Here is a 14,672-nt window from a genome sequence, read left to right as displayed (position 1 = left end):
TATAATGGTGGGACCTGTGATTTTTAAAGAAGGCCTTATTGTATTTAAGTAAGACATAAATACGATCTGCCATAGCGCATGCTTCGCTTGACGCACCCATTCCGCGCACATAAAATAAAAATATTATGTAATAGCTCGGTGCACTGCTTTCGCGCACCCAAAATGAATATATTACGTAAGAATTATACTTTAAAGCCCGATTTGGGTGCGCCAGTAGGTGCGCCAAGAATACCCCTTTAATTATTTGTTTTATCATCCATAATATTTGGGCCTTTACTTAAAATAGGAACACTTGCAAAAACCTCCCAAGAAAATAGGAATTTGGTAGTTGTCTATTTGCTTCGCTATCGTTAAAAGCTACTACTGGAACGCAGATAGACAACTACCAAGTTCCGATTTGCTCAGGAGGTTATGAAAATGTTTTATTTTAAGTAAAGGCTCAAACAATATGGATGGTTAAATAGACAAATGAAATTATCCTGACATAAGCTTGTTTATCAGCCTACAAATAAAGCTGGTTCCCACACTTTATTCTTCCCTTTAACATACTTCTTCTATCGTATGAAAGTAACCGATAATGTAAAAAGGTTAGTAAGTAATGACTCTTGTTTCTTTCAAAAGACGCTGAATCGAAAAAGATATATTGCGATATTGCCAAAGTTGTTGGATATTTTTCTTAAAAATCTCCTCTGGCTTGTTATTAATAACATCTGTTTCGAAACCTGTTTCACCAGTTGATTGATGTCTAGAAAGTTCCCCTTTGAAGTCGCTCACCATACGCTTCCACTTTGGTTTTTGTTCCTCTGACGTGCGACTTCTTATATTCTGACCAAGAGCCTTTTCATTATGCTCTTGGTCTGTTTTATTTTTTCAAGAGAGGGTAAGTTCTTCTCGTAAATTTCGATTAACAGTAACTCTTCTGCCCTATTCCAATCTTGACCTCTTGATCTATCATTGTCAATAGGATTACTAGATTCGAGGGTGTTGAGGGTGGAAGCACTTGAGCTTGAAGGGGCGTTGAAGTTGGCGGTACCGAATATTGTTTCTAAAGGTTAGGTAAATTATTTTCAAATTTTTATTATCACGAATAAAGAAATGAAAAAATAAAATGTTTAGAAACTGCCACGGTCAAACTGTCAACTCTACTATTACAAAGAAACAATTCAAAAGGATACTTGAAGTGCCCAATGAAGCCCAATCCATAAAGGGGGAATTTGGGGATTACCTCCAAGTTACCTTATTGGATCCTTTTGTATTCCCCTTAGCCTCAACTTCGGGTGTCCTCGCCCTGATCCCAGTTCAAAGAGCAGATTTTGGCTCTGGACTCTTTTTTAACCGGGTTAAGGTGAAGGGAGCATGAAAAAAAAAATGAAAATTTCTGGCAAGTGCAGGTGGGTTATAATGCAGAGACCTGCCTGCACAAGTATCAATGGCCGGTAATTGACGATTCTGATATGATTCCTACGTCATTGGATTTGTCACCAGATATTCAAATGCCAAAAAGAAGCGCATACGTTGGTAACCTACCACCAATGCCATCTGAACCACAACCTGATGACATAAAACATTCAAGAGAGTTTAGAGAAGAATACATGAAAACTCACGAACGGATGAATGTGAAAGCTTTTTACAATGAAGGTTTGAGTGAAGGATATTTTTCCAATTAAAAAAGCTACAAAACTCTTAAGAATACGTTTAATGACAAGTTATTGGTATTCAGAAGAAAAATAAAAAGTATATGTATATTATTGTAAATAAAGATGACAAGAAAATGATTTTAGATTAACGCAACTACGTTCAAGGGCATGCTAGAAAATTGGTTATGATAATGTTGGATAGGTATCTATTAATGTCAAAATTATATATTGATGAATCCTCAGTACATCTTTCCTTTTTCAAAATCTGCTTTAGTATGTGAACATTTTGCATTTAATCACAAGCAACTTTTAGTGAAGACAAAAAATACATATCATTTCTAGGTCAATTGGATTTAACTTATTGTGACATTTCTTTTATTTCAAAAGCACAAAATTTCAAAACATAAAGGGATAATCATTTTTGGCTTAGTGTTATTAATTTTTTGGAAAGTGACATTTATTTTTCGGGTACGGACATTCAGAATTCTCAAAGTGACAAAATTTACCGTTCTCACTGTACAACAATGGTATAATTTCCTATTATGTCGGAGTGCTTGTTAGTATAAAGCACATGACGAATAAAACCTGCCCACCCTCAGCATTTAAATATTAGAATTCACCCGAAAAAGAACTTAACCACCCCTTCTGTTAACATTTATTCATTCCGTTGCGTATTTTGCAATTATTATGTCACCCGAGTGCGTAATAGACATAAGTTAACTATGCTGTTCTCACGCATAATTCTCTTTTTTAAGCTGACTACTGGTGATACGATCAAATCGACCACAAAGTATTTTACACAACGCTAACAGGGTACACAATAGATAAATATTATGGAGTGATATTTGTAATCTTTCTTTTGACAATGTCAGATATTTTATGGAGTATACAAATAAGCTGTCTCACACGTATCCACCTAGAAAATAGCCAGGTGTTTATTGTTGTTCTATCGAAAAAATGTCTTCTGAAGAAAGAGCATATATTCTTTAGTTTCCATTCTCAACTCGGTATCTTAGAGAGGTGTACCAATAAAAGATAATTTACAACTCAGTGGAAGGCAGCAAATCAAACTGTCTAGTAGCTATTGAGTCATTATAAAAATATGATTAAGCATGATCCATTTATATTTGGGTAACACTGGCGTGTGGATCCAAAAGAAGAGCTTATGTTATTTTCACGATTTTAATTATTGTTACGGGTGAAGCGGATAAATAATGATACATTATTGCTTAACATTTGTCAAGCTTGTCATAAGCTTGTTCCTATTTACGGATCCCAATATCTTACTACAACAGTGTAAGCTTAATACTTACATAAGATCGTAGTATCTCTACACAATAGATGATGTGTCTCACCCTTATGTAATAAAGAATAAATACAAAAAAAGTTAGGTGATTCATCTCTTGAGTGCTGAATTACTTAATAAGTAGTATATTAAGGATCAGTAATGCATTACTACATGTGACGTACGATTATATTATTCTAATCCAATATTAAGCTCGAATAAAAATGCCTTGAATATCAAACCACAAGTTTTTGAGAGAATGCCACGCATGAGTATCACCTAAAGTTAGTGCCTGCATCTAAACGTCCTAAAATTGAAACCTTAAAACATATTTACCCAGAAAACTGTCAAGCCTATATTCAAACTAAAAGAGTCATTGCACTTCTGTTTAAACTATCCAGACAGTTGCAACTCGACCAGCATCATTGATATGCATACCAATAGTTAACATACATATAACTTAAGCTTGTTAGTATAAATCGAATACGATGCCCCATATATGTTTATTTAATGGCCTAATAGATTAATAATTACTGCTCAAGCCAATAAGTTATAAAGCCTGTACTTTAATTGAAGCATTATTGTGGTTTTACTACATTAGTGAGGATTAACCCTGGCTGCTCTTAGAATGATACACAAGAAACATATATATCTTGAGAAAATTCAAGAAACTATTAAGCTTAGAAAAAGTCCCTTACCGGCTATAATATGTAGTGCTTCTATGTCATTCATAAATTCGGTAGTGCCTTCCATTTTAGTGATGGTATTAACTTGTGAGTATTCGATTTAATGCTTGATTTGCAGTAACGGGATGATCCCAATATGAAGCATTTGTGATTCCGCTCCATATCTCAACGCCCCTTGAAAAAAAAAACCTGTTCATTGGTATTTTTGATTTTGCCTCTTTTGACTTTAAAACCCGCTCTTTTTGGCATTTGTTACATTCAATGTTTTATATTCGTGAGAAAACTCAATCTTCATTTCAACGATTAAAACCGATTTGAACTAGATTTTGTGTGATATTTTTGTTGTTGTTGTGCAAATGATAAGATAAAGTAAAAAAAGATATAATAAAAAAGATTCGCAGATATGAATGATACAAAGATAAGTAACAGGTCTTGCCACAATAACCGGCCTTTGTAATTCAGTTACTTTAATAGTCAATTTTTTTTTAGAACTATGGAAAACAGAGTAAGAGAACGCATTTTATTGGCTGTGACACAAATCAATCTGGATTAAATGGTCCAATAAAATTTATTTTTGTATTAAACAAGATAAGCTTCAATGGAGCATATGACTTTCCAAATGCTATCCTTGCCTAAATACAGTAATAATCATTTTCATTGGGTCCGATTTTCGATAGGGTAAAAAATCAGAAAATTAGTATATAAAGACAGCAATATTTTTTTTGTTATTAGCATCCATCAAATAACACTTTTTTTTTACACACAACCTACTTCTAACTTATATGACATCTTCTTTCAACGAAAAGAAAACCGATTTCCAAGAGTCTGTCAACGACGTCGCAAGTGAACGCGAGTTCGAATATGCCAATGAAGGCATCATTGACATCAATCGTGAACACGCTGGCTCAACAAAGATGGCATATTTCAATATTGTATGTGTTGTTGCTGGTACTGGTACTCTCGGTCTTCCTGTTGCTTTAAAGCAAGGTGGTTGGATCGGTCTTTTCATCCTCTTCTTGTCTTGGAGTATGTCAGTCTATACCGGTATCATTTTAATCCGCTGTCTTTATGCCAATGGTAAAGCTCGTTTGACTACTTACAAAGAAGTTGCTACCACAGCTTTTGGTCCTATTGGTGGTTGGGTCACATTCTTTTTTAATGCTTGGATTCTTTTGGGTGCCCCTGTTCTTTATATGGTCCTTGCTGGTACTAATTTGAATCAGCTTTGTGAAGGCACTGCTGGTGAAATTGGTCACGTTCCTTGGACTATCATTTGTTGCGTTATTGTTGCCATTCCCTTCATTTTGGTAAAGACTATGAAAGAAGTTGCATGGATGAGTGCTTTTGGTGCTCTTGCTACCGTTGTTGTTGTTCTTATTGTCTTAGTTATGGCTGCCATCGATAAACCCAATCAAATCGATGTTCAACACAACTCTGTCGTCTGGGATATGTTCCCTATTGCTTTAAGTACTATCTCCTTCAGTTTCGGTGGTAATGTCGTTTATCCTCATGTTGAAGCCTCTATGAAAAATCCTCGCGACTGGCCTAAGGCTGTTGGTGCTGGTCTCAGTACTTGTGCTGCCATGTACTTTGTCACTGCTATCTCTGGTTATTTGGTCTATGGTCAAAGAGTCTTAAGTCCTATTTACGATTCTATCCCTCCTAATGCCGCTCAAGTGGTTGCTATTGTCGTGATCACTCTTCACGTATTAATGGCCGCTCCTATCTTGACTACATCCTTCTCTCTCGATATCGAAGAAATGTGCAATATTACTGTCGAAAGATATGGCAAAGTTAAGGAGTTCATTATTCGTGCTTGTATCAGAATTGCCACTATTGTTGTAATTGGTGTTATTGCATGTGTCGTTCCTCATTTCGGTGAATTAATGTCTCTTATCGGTTCTTTTGCCAATTGTGCCTTGATCTTTATTTTCCCTGTTGTCTTTTATTTGAAGCTTACGGGTGTACGTAACAAGCCTTTTTACGAACTTGCCTGGTGTTTCCTTGTTGTTCTTCTTGGCCTTGTTGGTTTGGTCTTTGGTACCATCGAATCCATCAAGGAATTAATCGTCGCCTATGGAAGCTAAAATCTCTCAAGAAAAAAAAAGATTCCCCACTACTTTGTAAATACCTAAACCTTGTACTTTTAATAATCACCCTTAATATTATAATAAAATTTTTATTCTTACCTTAAAATCAAAAAGAACTTCGTAACAATTATTACTTTAATAATGAATCAGATAAGTTAGTATTTATGGAAGTGCATATCATCTAGTAGTCTGTTCTAACATAATATTTTTACCGTCTAAGTTTACATGACTAAGCGCAAAAACCCCATCGAGTCACATGGTACAACCGAGAGGGATGTTAATATGTATCGATAAACCCATATATACTGTTTACGTTACGATAAAAATTAATTCATATCGCCGATTTTAAGGGGTGATGGCTGAAATTGTTTTAGAGATGTGAGTAAGAAAATATGCTTGGTGTGATGGGGTTATTCCAGAAATTTGAATTTTTACACAGTACAAGATGCTTTCAAAACAAGTCATGTCATGAAGTTGCAAAACGTTTTTACGTGAAGGAAAGGATGTGTTCAATTGCTTGCTTCCAAATATTTTCATTCAACTGTATCCAACAGGTCTGGTTCCTGAATAATTCAAATATCAGGATTACAAGCTGAAGTCTCGAGCATTCATCTAACTAACGATGGTTCATACGTTGGTGTTCTGTGTTCTTCTTCCCTCGCCATTTTGAGCAAGTTTGTAAAATCATTGGGGCAAATTTTGATGTTTGTAGCAACATTAACAGCTCAACATAAAAATCGATTTTATTACTTTCTCTCTCACATTTACAGTAAAAAACGGAAGCAAGTGCTAAGTCCATCAAGAAGAAAAATTGATAATAAAAAGAACTACCAAGAGTATATCTTCAGGATATATTTGAAAGGGATGACTGTGATATACGATCTCGAAAACAGCTCGGTACACTTCACTCGAGGTGTGGTGGTAGTTAACATGGCTTCTTTTATAATAAGTTTGTATAAAACAAATTAAGAGGCATTCACGTTATATTGTTGTTGTTATCTCAACTAGACACTATTTCCTAAAATATATAATTGTCATTATCTGTCTCATTTTCCCTTATTTTTAAACGCTACAATCTTTTAACAGGCTTTTAATTGTATTTTAAAGTATCGCATGGTACATAACTAAAGTTTGCGCCAAAAAGAGACACGTAAAGGTTAAAAAATAAATAATACAAAAGCATCGTGTCCATACAACTCATAAATTGTAATTACTTCAACCATACTAATCCCAAATTGGAGTAATATGTACCTAAATTGTCCAAGCAAAATCAAGTTTTGAAACTTACAAGGGAGTAAGCAAATTAAGAAGCTGTCTATATTATGGTATTCAGTTTGGTTATCTTATTTGTGGTTACCTAAGATACAGTGAGCTTATGGTTGTGCCAAATACAGCTAGGAATAGCGTAAAGAGCTAGAAATTAGTGGCAATTTCGGCCTTCCGGCTGTAACCGATTCAAAAGCAATTCTTAGATACTCCAAGCCTTTAAATACAAAAAATGATCATTCGGGTACACGTTATGAATATTGTTAACATCCTCTATATAATATATCTTAAAGTAGAACTGATTGAAGCCATTGTTGAATACACTTTATTAACATACAGCGAAAAAGAAAAAGACCGGGCCGGAAAAAAACGATGTCCGCAAATACACTTTTCAAGCCAAAAAAAAACGGCGTCCAAATACTTATCCTTTTCTTTTAACCATGCTTTACGAACAATTAGGACTGTAAGCTAAACAATATTCCCTCACCTTCCTTCTTACTGACACTACCAGCAGCCGTATAACCAATGAAGAATACCACTTCACTCCTCTCTTAGAACCTGCGAAAGAAGGTCCCGTGTTAGATAACGTCGAAACATTAACTGTTTACCGAGAGTCAGGCCAACTACAACTTAATGGTACTCTAAACCGAGTCTTATTATGCACGACTTGTACCTGCTCTTACTCACATATTATTTCTTATAGCACCACCTATACAAAATGCGCACATTGAGAGCGAATTAGTTGTATATGGCATATTGGGGTTCATCCAACTTCAAGCCGGTAAGACATGTGCTTTCCACTAAAACTAAATTCGTGAAACTAATCGTCAATCTAGGTGAATACATGATTGTCATTACAGGATGCCAAAGAGTGGGCACACTTATGCAAAATTGTGATATTTTGCGCGCAACAAGTTTCCAAATATTGCCTATCGCCCGTAACACAAACGGTCTTTCAAATCAGCAATTAGACGATGAACAAGCTTACATCCACCTTTTGCAAAGTCATTTAAAACAAAATGCATTTTATTTCTCTCATAGGTACCAAATAACTTTGTCAGTGCAAAGACAAGCAGAAATGACCAGAGATTCGAATGATTGGAGAGAGGTATATTTTCTTTTTTTGCGGGAAGGAACAGGTTCTCTAATCTGATCTTTTTTTTTTTTTTTTTTTTTCATTTTAGGCCGATACACGATTCTTTTGGAATCGTTTCCTATGTGAAAAAATGATTATTGCTACATGCGACTCTAGAACAAATCAGGACGTAAGATAATTTAATTTTACGGTATGTATAAAGGCTAAATATTTTGTTTTATCGGGAAATAGTTCAGCTCTTTTATTCTCCCGGTCATTCAAGGATGTAAGTTCATTATAGAGAAACATGGGAAGAGGAAGAAGAGGAAGAAGAAAAACAGAAAAGCTTACGCCGTTATTTAATAGTCGTATCTGTGAACCCAGCAGTAATAAACAACAGAGCAGTAACATTTGCATTGATCAGTCGACGCAGTCAAGAACGTGCAGGTACTCGATACTTTTCTCGTGGGCTTGATGAATACGGATTTGCATCCAATTTTGTTGAAACAGAGCAGATTATTTTATGTGATCCACCCAAGTCTTTAGAGCAACACAATTTGATCCGTCTATCCTATGTGCAAACCCGTGGAAGTGTACCTGCCATTTGGGGTCAGATACCAAATACACGTTATACACCTAAACTTTGGTTGAATGCAAATTTGGCCGATGAAAAGGTAATCGGTCCTTCCAGGGCTCATTTCGACCAACAAATTAGGTTGTATGGACCACAAATACTGGTCAATTTGGTCAACACAAAGGGTTATGAATATCCAGTAGGTCAATTATACGCTGGAATTGTAAAGGAATTGAATGATCCAAATTTGACATATATTCACTTTGATTTTCATCACGAATGCAGAAAAATGAGATGGAATAGAGTACAATTATTAGTGGATCAATTAGAACCAGCATTAAGAAAACAAGAGTAAGGTTTTGTTAAGTAAAATGGAAAAGGATACACGTTAAAGTGAATTTACCTTTAGATATTGCGTATATGATGCCACTGATCCTAGCGCTCCAATTTTGCGTAAAACCCAGACATCAATGATTCGCACAAACTGCATGGATTGTTTAGATAGAACAAATGTGGTTCAAAGTACATTAAGCCGATGGGTCTTGAACAGACAATTACGGGAAGTAGGTGTGCTCCAATCTACCGAAGTAATTGAAAACGATGAACAATTCATGCAATTGTTCAGAAACAGTAAGTCTGCTAAAACCAGCTCCCATATCATACACAAAAAAAGTAAAGGAAGCCGAATAATAATTTTTTTTCGAAATAGTGTGGGCAGATAATGCTGATGCACTTAGTGTTCCTTATTCTGGAACAGGAGCTCTCAAAACGGATTTCACTAGGACTGGCAAACGTACTCGCACCGGTCTTATCAACGATTTTAATAATTCGGCCATCCGATACATCAAGAATAACTACTTGGATGGTTCTAGACAAGATGGTATAGACTTAATACTTGGCAATTATAAGGTTCCTTCCCACATAGGAGATAGTCCCTTTAAAGCTACGCCATCAACAATTGCCATCAGATTGGTTCCATTACTGTTCCTGTTTTCACTTGTAGTATTTATGGTGATATTGTTCACGCCTGATCTGTTTAACATACAATCATCCCACATTTATATATCCTGTCTTGCTTTTGCATTTGCAATTGTGGTGACATGCTGGTTATATATCCAGCAAAATGGATCTGATTTCGTGGATTGGCCAAAGCTCTTACCGGCCGCCCAGCGACATCGAGTAGATGAGAATACAGCAGACAATGTTCACCAAATAGACGTTATTCATCAAGCCACCGAAATTGTTCAGAAATGGACAAATAGACGTGATAGTACAGCAGTATTAAATGAAGCAGAACAAGGTTATGAACTGCTGCCTACAACATTAAAGAAAACGACATAGACTCGCTGTTTAAATTATAATAAAAGTTTGGCACACACTTACATAAACGGATTAAAAAAAAGAGAGAGAGAGAGAGAGAGAGTTTTTTTTTTTCATTTCTTACCAATGAGACACTCTATGCAAATTCTGAAGCCTGGCATTGCATACCACAATGTAGAACATCTATGGTTTCTTACCACTAAAAATACCTCTTATGTATTGGGCGTCGTTCCGGACACGGGTATCCTTTTAAATCTTCATTGGGGACCTAGACTAGTTACCATGAAGGACATAAATCTCCCCATTGAGCTTCCCAAAGAAAGAAGCTCCCAAGATCCCGCTATTACGGCAGCACGCGAAGAATTTCCCGTCTTTGGTGGTTTGAGGTACGGTCCTGATCTTTTAAGAGCCAAGTTTGAAAACGGAACACGCGATTTGGACCTGGCCTACGTGAGCGGCGAGGTAGAAAATGACGAGCTGAAAATCCTTTTGCTGGACAGAATTCACCAGAATTTCCAGGTGCAATTGGTTTACACCCTGGATATTGAAAATGATCTTATTGTTCGTCAAGCATCCATCATAGCTGCAGAAACATTAAACACTTACAAAATATCAAAGGCATTGACAGCAGCCTGGCATATACCTCCTCCAGCCAATAGCTCTCACCGCGAGTTGATTACATTAGCGGGTGCTTGGGCTGCTGAAACTCAAGTTCAAAAGCATTCACTTCAACCCGGCACATCGCACGTACTACAGTCTGTAAGAGGTATTCCATCCGCTCAAGCCTATCCTTATTTCGCCGTCAAAGATACCACAAGCGATGGAGAACATAGTGAATGCGAAGTTTATTTTGGAACGTTAGGATGGAGCGGTAATTGGGAAATTGAAGTTCACACGGATATCGAGGGAAATATCATTGTAACAGGTGGTATTAACAGTCGCGATTTTGGTTGCTCCTTAATGCGGGCCTCATTTGACCTACCAGTATTTGTTGCTGGGTACACTGCAGATGGATTGTCGGGTGCAAGAAAATCCATCACTAATCATATACGTGAAAACAAGGTTACGCAATTGATATCGGAACCTGATACATTGGCGCCTGTACTGTACAATGGCTGGGAAGCATATGGCTTCGACGTCAACATCACAAACCAAATGGAGATTGCCAGAAAGGCTGCTTCTCTTGGAACGGAGTTATTTGTTTTGGACGATGGTTGGTTTCGCAAACGTAATTCAGATAAAGCGGGTTTGGGTGACTGGTACCATGACACAAGAAAGTTTCCTAACGGGTTGAAGCCCTTGGCGGATTATGTTCATAGTCTGGGTATGAAGTTCGGTTTATGGTTTGAGCCTGAAATGGTAAATCCTGATTCAGACTTGTACCGTAAACATCCTGACTGGGTGTATCATTATTATGAACGTACCCGGCATTTGGAGAGAAATCAACTAGTGCTCGACATCACTAAGCCCGAAGTGAGACACTATTTGGCAGAACGTATGCTGGCCATCATTAAGGAGGTGGGCGTTGACTACGTTAAATGGGATATGAATCGACCTATTTCCGAAGCAGGTTCAAGATTGGGCGAGGAAGTGTGGGTCGCACATGTCAAGTCGTTTCATGCACTTGTGATGATTATTAAAATGGCTGGTAGTACAGTGCAGATCGAATCATGTTGTAGCGGTGGCGGAAGGGCAGATATGTCTATTTTAAAAAAGGTAGAATCATGCTGGCCTAGTGATAACACTCGACCGGATGCTCGCTTAATGATCCAATACGGTAGTTCGCTCGTTATTCCACCTGAAATGATGAGTTGCTGGGTTACTGAATCCCCTAATGATGATTATTTTACCAATATTCCTATTTCCTATCGATTTCATGTCTCGTTTATGGGTGCGTTAGGTATTGGCTCCGATCTAAACAAGCTCACACAATCCGAGTTTGGAGACTATAAAGAATGGATTAGATTATATAAACGTGTTAAACATATCGTGCAGAAAGGAGACCTAGATTGGTTAGTGGTGCCACCTAATGTAAATAAGCTAGCTTCATCCCCATCCTCTTATACGGCCGTTACCCAAACAAATAGTAAGAAAAGGGACGAGTCTATCGTATTGGCGTTCCGACAATTCAGCCCATTTTGGTTGCCCTTACGCCCTGTTCGGTTACGTGGTCTAATTCCTTATGCCGTCTATACTGTCACTATTTGGAAAACCGATCCCCGTACGCCCGTATATGAAGGAATCATGTCTGGTGGTTCACTTATGGGCAAGGGACTTAATTTGCCTTATCTGACATCCAAGGCCTATAGCAGCGTTGTAATCTATTTAAAGCAAATGTTGGACGATTGAGAATAACCCACGATAGGGGAATCAAAGGGTGAGTTAAACAAAAACCTTAATTTCCCAAATCCCCATTTTCGCAAAAAGGTAAAACTGGGGCCATTTCCTTTTCTCCCCATTATATATATTTTATACATTAATACAAAACAAGAACATGGATTCTTTTCAAAAAAAAAAAAAAAAAAAAAAAAAGAAGTGTGTGTGTGTGTGTAATTACATATTTGTTTTTATACATAAAATTTGTCCCCACCCCCCTTTTTTTTTAATAAAAACTGGTATTTTTATTGCTGGTAGCTTGTTTTGGTGTAGCCGTGTTGCTATTTGGAGAGGTCATGATGTTGTTATCATTGTAATGACTATTATTATTGTAGCGAGAAGGTTGTTCATAATAGAGTTGCTGTGTACCATTATTGAATGATGAAGGAGTACTTGTGGCTAACCTGTTCATAGGGTTGTTATTGTTAAAGTATCTAGAAGATTCGTTCCCTACGTTAGGGGGTTCTCTTAGAGTAATTGGCATTGTTTCTTGTTTATAGTTTGTATTAGAGTTGTAACTAGATGTCAGCATCGAAGAAGGGGGTGTCGTTGATCTATTCGAAGGCAAAGACTCTGGTGTTGATGTAGTATGATTACTTGACCATAAAAACCGAGACGGGGACAAAAGTGGCGAGGAGAGATTATTTGTGCCTTGTTGAAGATACGATGGGGATGATAGAATAGAGATTGTTGGAATATTATGCAGTCGTTGTTGTTGGTAACTCAATGCGGGAGGAGGAGGAGGAGGAGGAGGAGAGGAAGTACTATTTTGTCGATTGTTTCTCAGTGGAGGTGATACAGATGATGGCATAGTGCTTGGAGGGGAGTAAGGTTTTGCATTACGGCGTTGCGATGGTTCATAATCCACCACGGAAACAAATGCAGAACTAGTGGAAGTTGGCTGAGGCGTATTATTAATATTTTGATATGAGCCTGTGTCATAAACAGTAACGGCTGTATTTCGATCTATAGACGGTGATGACCTAATTTACATAAAAAACATGAACAACTGTTTTTGGTAGGTATGCATATTTAAATTTCTAATGTACGCGTACCTGAAACCATTTTGTGAGGAATTGATTGTATCCCTTCCTTCATAATAGCGTGGGGTACACACCTCATTTGGATCGTTTGAAATTGGGGGTATTCCATAATTAGACTGACTTGGGCTTTCTACTAGAGGATAGCTCAAACAGGAGGAACGCCTAGAGTGCCCACTTGTGCTATCCATGCTTGTACGAGCAGATTTCCTTGCTCCGGAATGGGCCTCAAAAGCCAATCTTCGAGAATGATCTATATATGCAATGCCAAAAAGGGAAATTTACTTAGGATTTGCGTTAACTTTAAAAAGAAATAAACTTACATAAAGAGTGATCGTCGTCTTCTTCTTGCTCCTTTTGAATGGCGTAAGGATGAGAAATCATGTGTGTTGACAATCGCTTAATATTATGAGTAACAGTTGAAGTAGAATGACAGGTAGATGAACTGGTTGTAGACGAAGGTGAAAGACTAGGCCGTTTTAACATGAGTTCTGCAAATTCTACGGAAGGCGGTACACGAAAACTTTGTTTTAAGAGTAAATCAGAGGATATTTGTAATGAAGATAGTTGAGATATAGAAGAGGGTGTTGATAATCTACATTTGAGTACATCCTCTTTGGTATAATAACTAATCAAATGTTGAGTACAACCATTTAATTGAATGCTCAATGTTTTCTTTATAAGTCCGCCCTTTCTGAATTTATAAGTATCAGTGAGGGACCCAACCAGATTACGTTCTTTATTGCGCTCTTCAATGGTCATATCTTCATATTCACCGTCCACCGATTCTACCTGAGTGCTTTCTCCATATATCAGTGGATGATTTTGAGACATGTACGGATTATTGTGACTGTATCCATTATGAAGATAGTTGTCATGGTTTGGGGCCTTTTCATTTAAAGATTCACGACCGCCGAGCTCTCGGTAAATAAGGAAATTCCCAAGAATTCGAGAAGGACTCCAAATTAAGCCATCCGTCCATCTTTTAATTCCTAAAAAAAAAATAACAAACATTTAAAAAAAAAAATTTAATTTTATTACAGCTAAGTGGTTACCAGACTCTTTTTCGTCGAAAATAAAAACGGTGCCCGATTTTACTGATCCTCTTTCTCTTTCTTGTAGCCGGCGACTGATTTTTGGTAAAACACCTCTATGACAAGCTTCAAAAAGCAAGAGAGAGTCTGTAGTAGTCTCTACAAATCCATGAAATGTTGCATTGATGGGCATTTGTTTGGTAGAATGTTGAATATGTGTTAATTAAAAAAAAAAAAATTAAACAAATGGGTTTGAATTAGTTAAAAGTGGGAAAAGAAAAAAAAAGGG

The 14,672-nt window shown here is 37.0% G+C and overlaps 4 protein-coding genes across 4 annotated transcripts; 3 read left to right on the top strand and 1 right to left on the bottom strand.

The window, feature by feature from the left end:
* Positions 1-4,206: 4,206 nt before the first annotated feature.
* Positions 4,207-5,811, top strand: EV154DRAFT_543207 (transmembrane amino acid transporter protein-domain-containing protein; the record flags this gene model as incomplete). Its single annotated transcript, XM_051604548.1, has 2 exons — positions 4,207-4,211; positions 4,453-5,811. 2 exons carry the CDS (start codon positions 4,207-4,209, stop codon positions 5,693-5,695), a joined length of 1,248 nt encoding a protein of 415 aa, XP_051458890.1. The 3' UTR covers positions 5,696-5,811.
* Positions 5,812-7,383: 1,572 nt separating this feature from the next.
* EV154DRAFT_504553 (SacI homology domain-containing protein) lies at positions 7,384-9,995 on the top strand. Its single transcript, XM_051601071.1, has 9 exons — positions 7,384-7,427; positions 7,479-7,600; positions 7,668-7,745; positions 7,801-8,072; positions 8,149-8,229; positions 8,292-8,325; positions 8,406-8,964; positions 9,023-9,243; positions 9,323-9,995. The coding sequence occupies exons 1-9, from the start codon at positions 7,405-7,407 to the stop codon at positions 9,952-9,954; spliced, it is 2,022 nt and encodes a 673-aa protein (XP_051458889.1). The 5' UTR covers positions 7,384-7,404; the 3' UTR covers positions 9,955-9,995.
* Positions 9,996-10,037: 42 nt separating this feature from the next.
* Positions 10,038-12,469, top strand: EV154DRAFT_188679 (alpha-galactosidase). Its single transcript, XM_051594279.1, has one exon. The coding sequence runs from the start codon at positions 10,060-10,062 to the stop codon at positions 12,280-12,282; it is 2,223 nt and encodes a 740-aa protein (XP_051458888.1). The 5' UTR covers positions 10,038-10,059; the 3' UTR covers positions 12,283-12,469.
* Positions 12,470-13,652: 1,183 nt separating this feature from the next.
* EV154DRAFT_462450 (Gti1/Pac2 family-domain-containing protein) lies at positions 13,653-14,576 on the bottom strand (the record flags this gene model as incomplete). Its single annotated transcript, XM_051597589.1, has 2 exons — positions 13,653-14,341; positions 14,405-14,576. 2 exons carry the CDS (start codon positions 14,574-14,576, stop codon positions 13,653-13,655), a joined length of 861 nt encoding a protein of 286 aa, XP_051458887.1.
* Positions 14,577-14,672: the final 96 nt, after the last annotated feature.

The sequence above is a fragment of the Mucor mucedo genome, assembly GCF_025094135.1.
Source record: "Mucor mucedo strain NRRL 3635 chromosome Unknown EV154scaffold_33, whole genome shotgun sequence".
Classification (NCBI taxonomy): domain Eukaryota; kingdom Fungi; phylum Mucoromycota; class Mucoromycetes; order Mucorales; family Mucoraceae; genus Mucor; species Mucor mucedo.
Note: the sequence above shows the minus strand (reverse complement) of the source record. Positions and strands in the feature narration are given on the sequence as shown.

Excerpts from the sequence above, each read along its gene's own strand:
- EV154DRAFT_188679 (XM_051594279.1), top strand. The coding sequence starts at position 10,060 with ATGAGACACTCTATGCAAATTCTGAAGCCTGGCATTGCATACCACAAT.
- EV154DRAFT_504553 (XM_051601071.1), top strand. The coding sequence starts at position 7,405 with ATGCTTTACGAACAATTAGGACT. Across the intron at positions 7,601-7,667 it reads AGGCCAACTACAACTTAATG|CACCACCTATACAAAATGCG; the intron begins GTACTCTAAACC and ends TATTTCTTATAG. Across the intron at positions 8,326-8,405 it reads TCTCCCGGTCATTCAAGGAT|TCGTATCTGTGAACCCAGCA; the intron begins GTAAGTTCATTA and ends GTTATTTAATAG.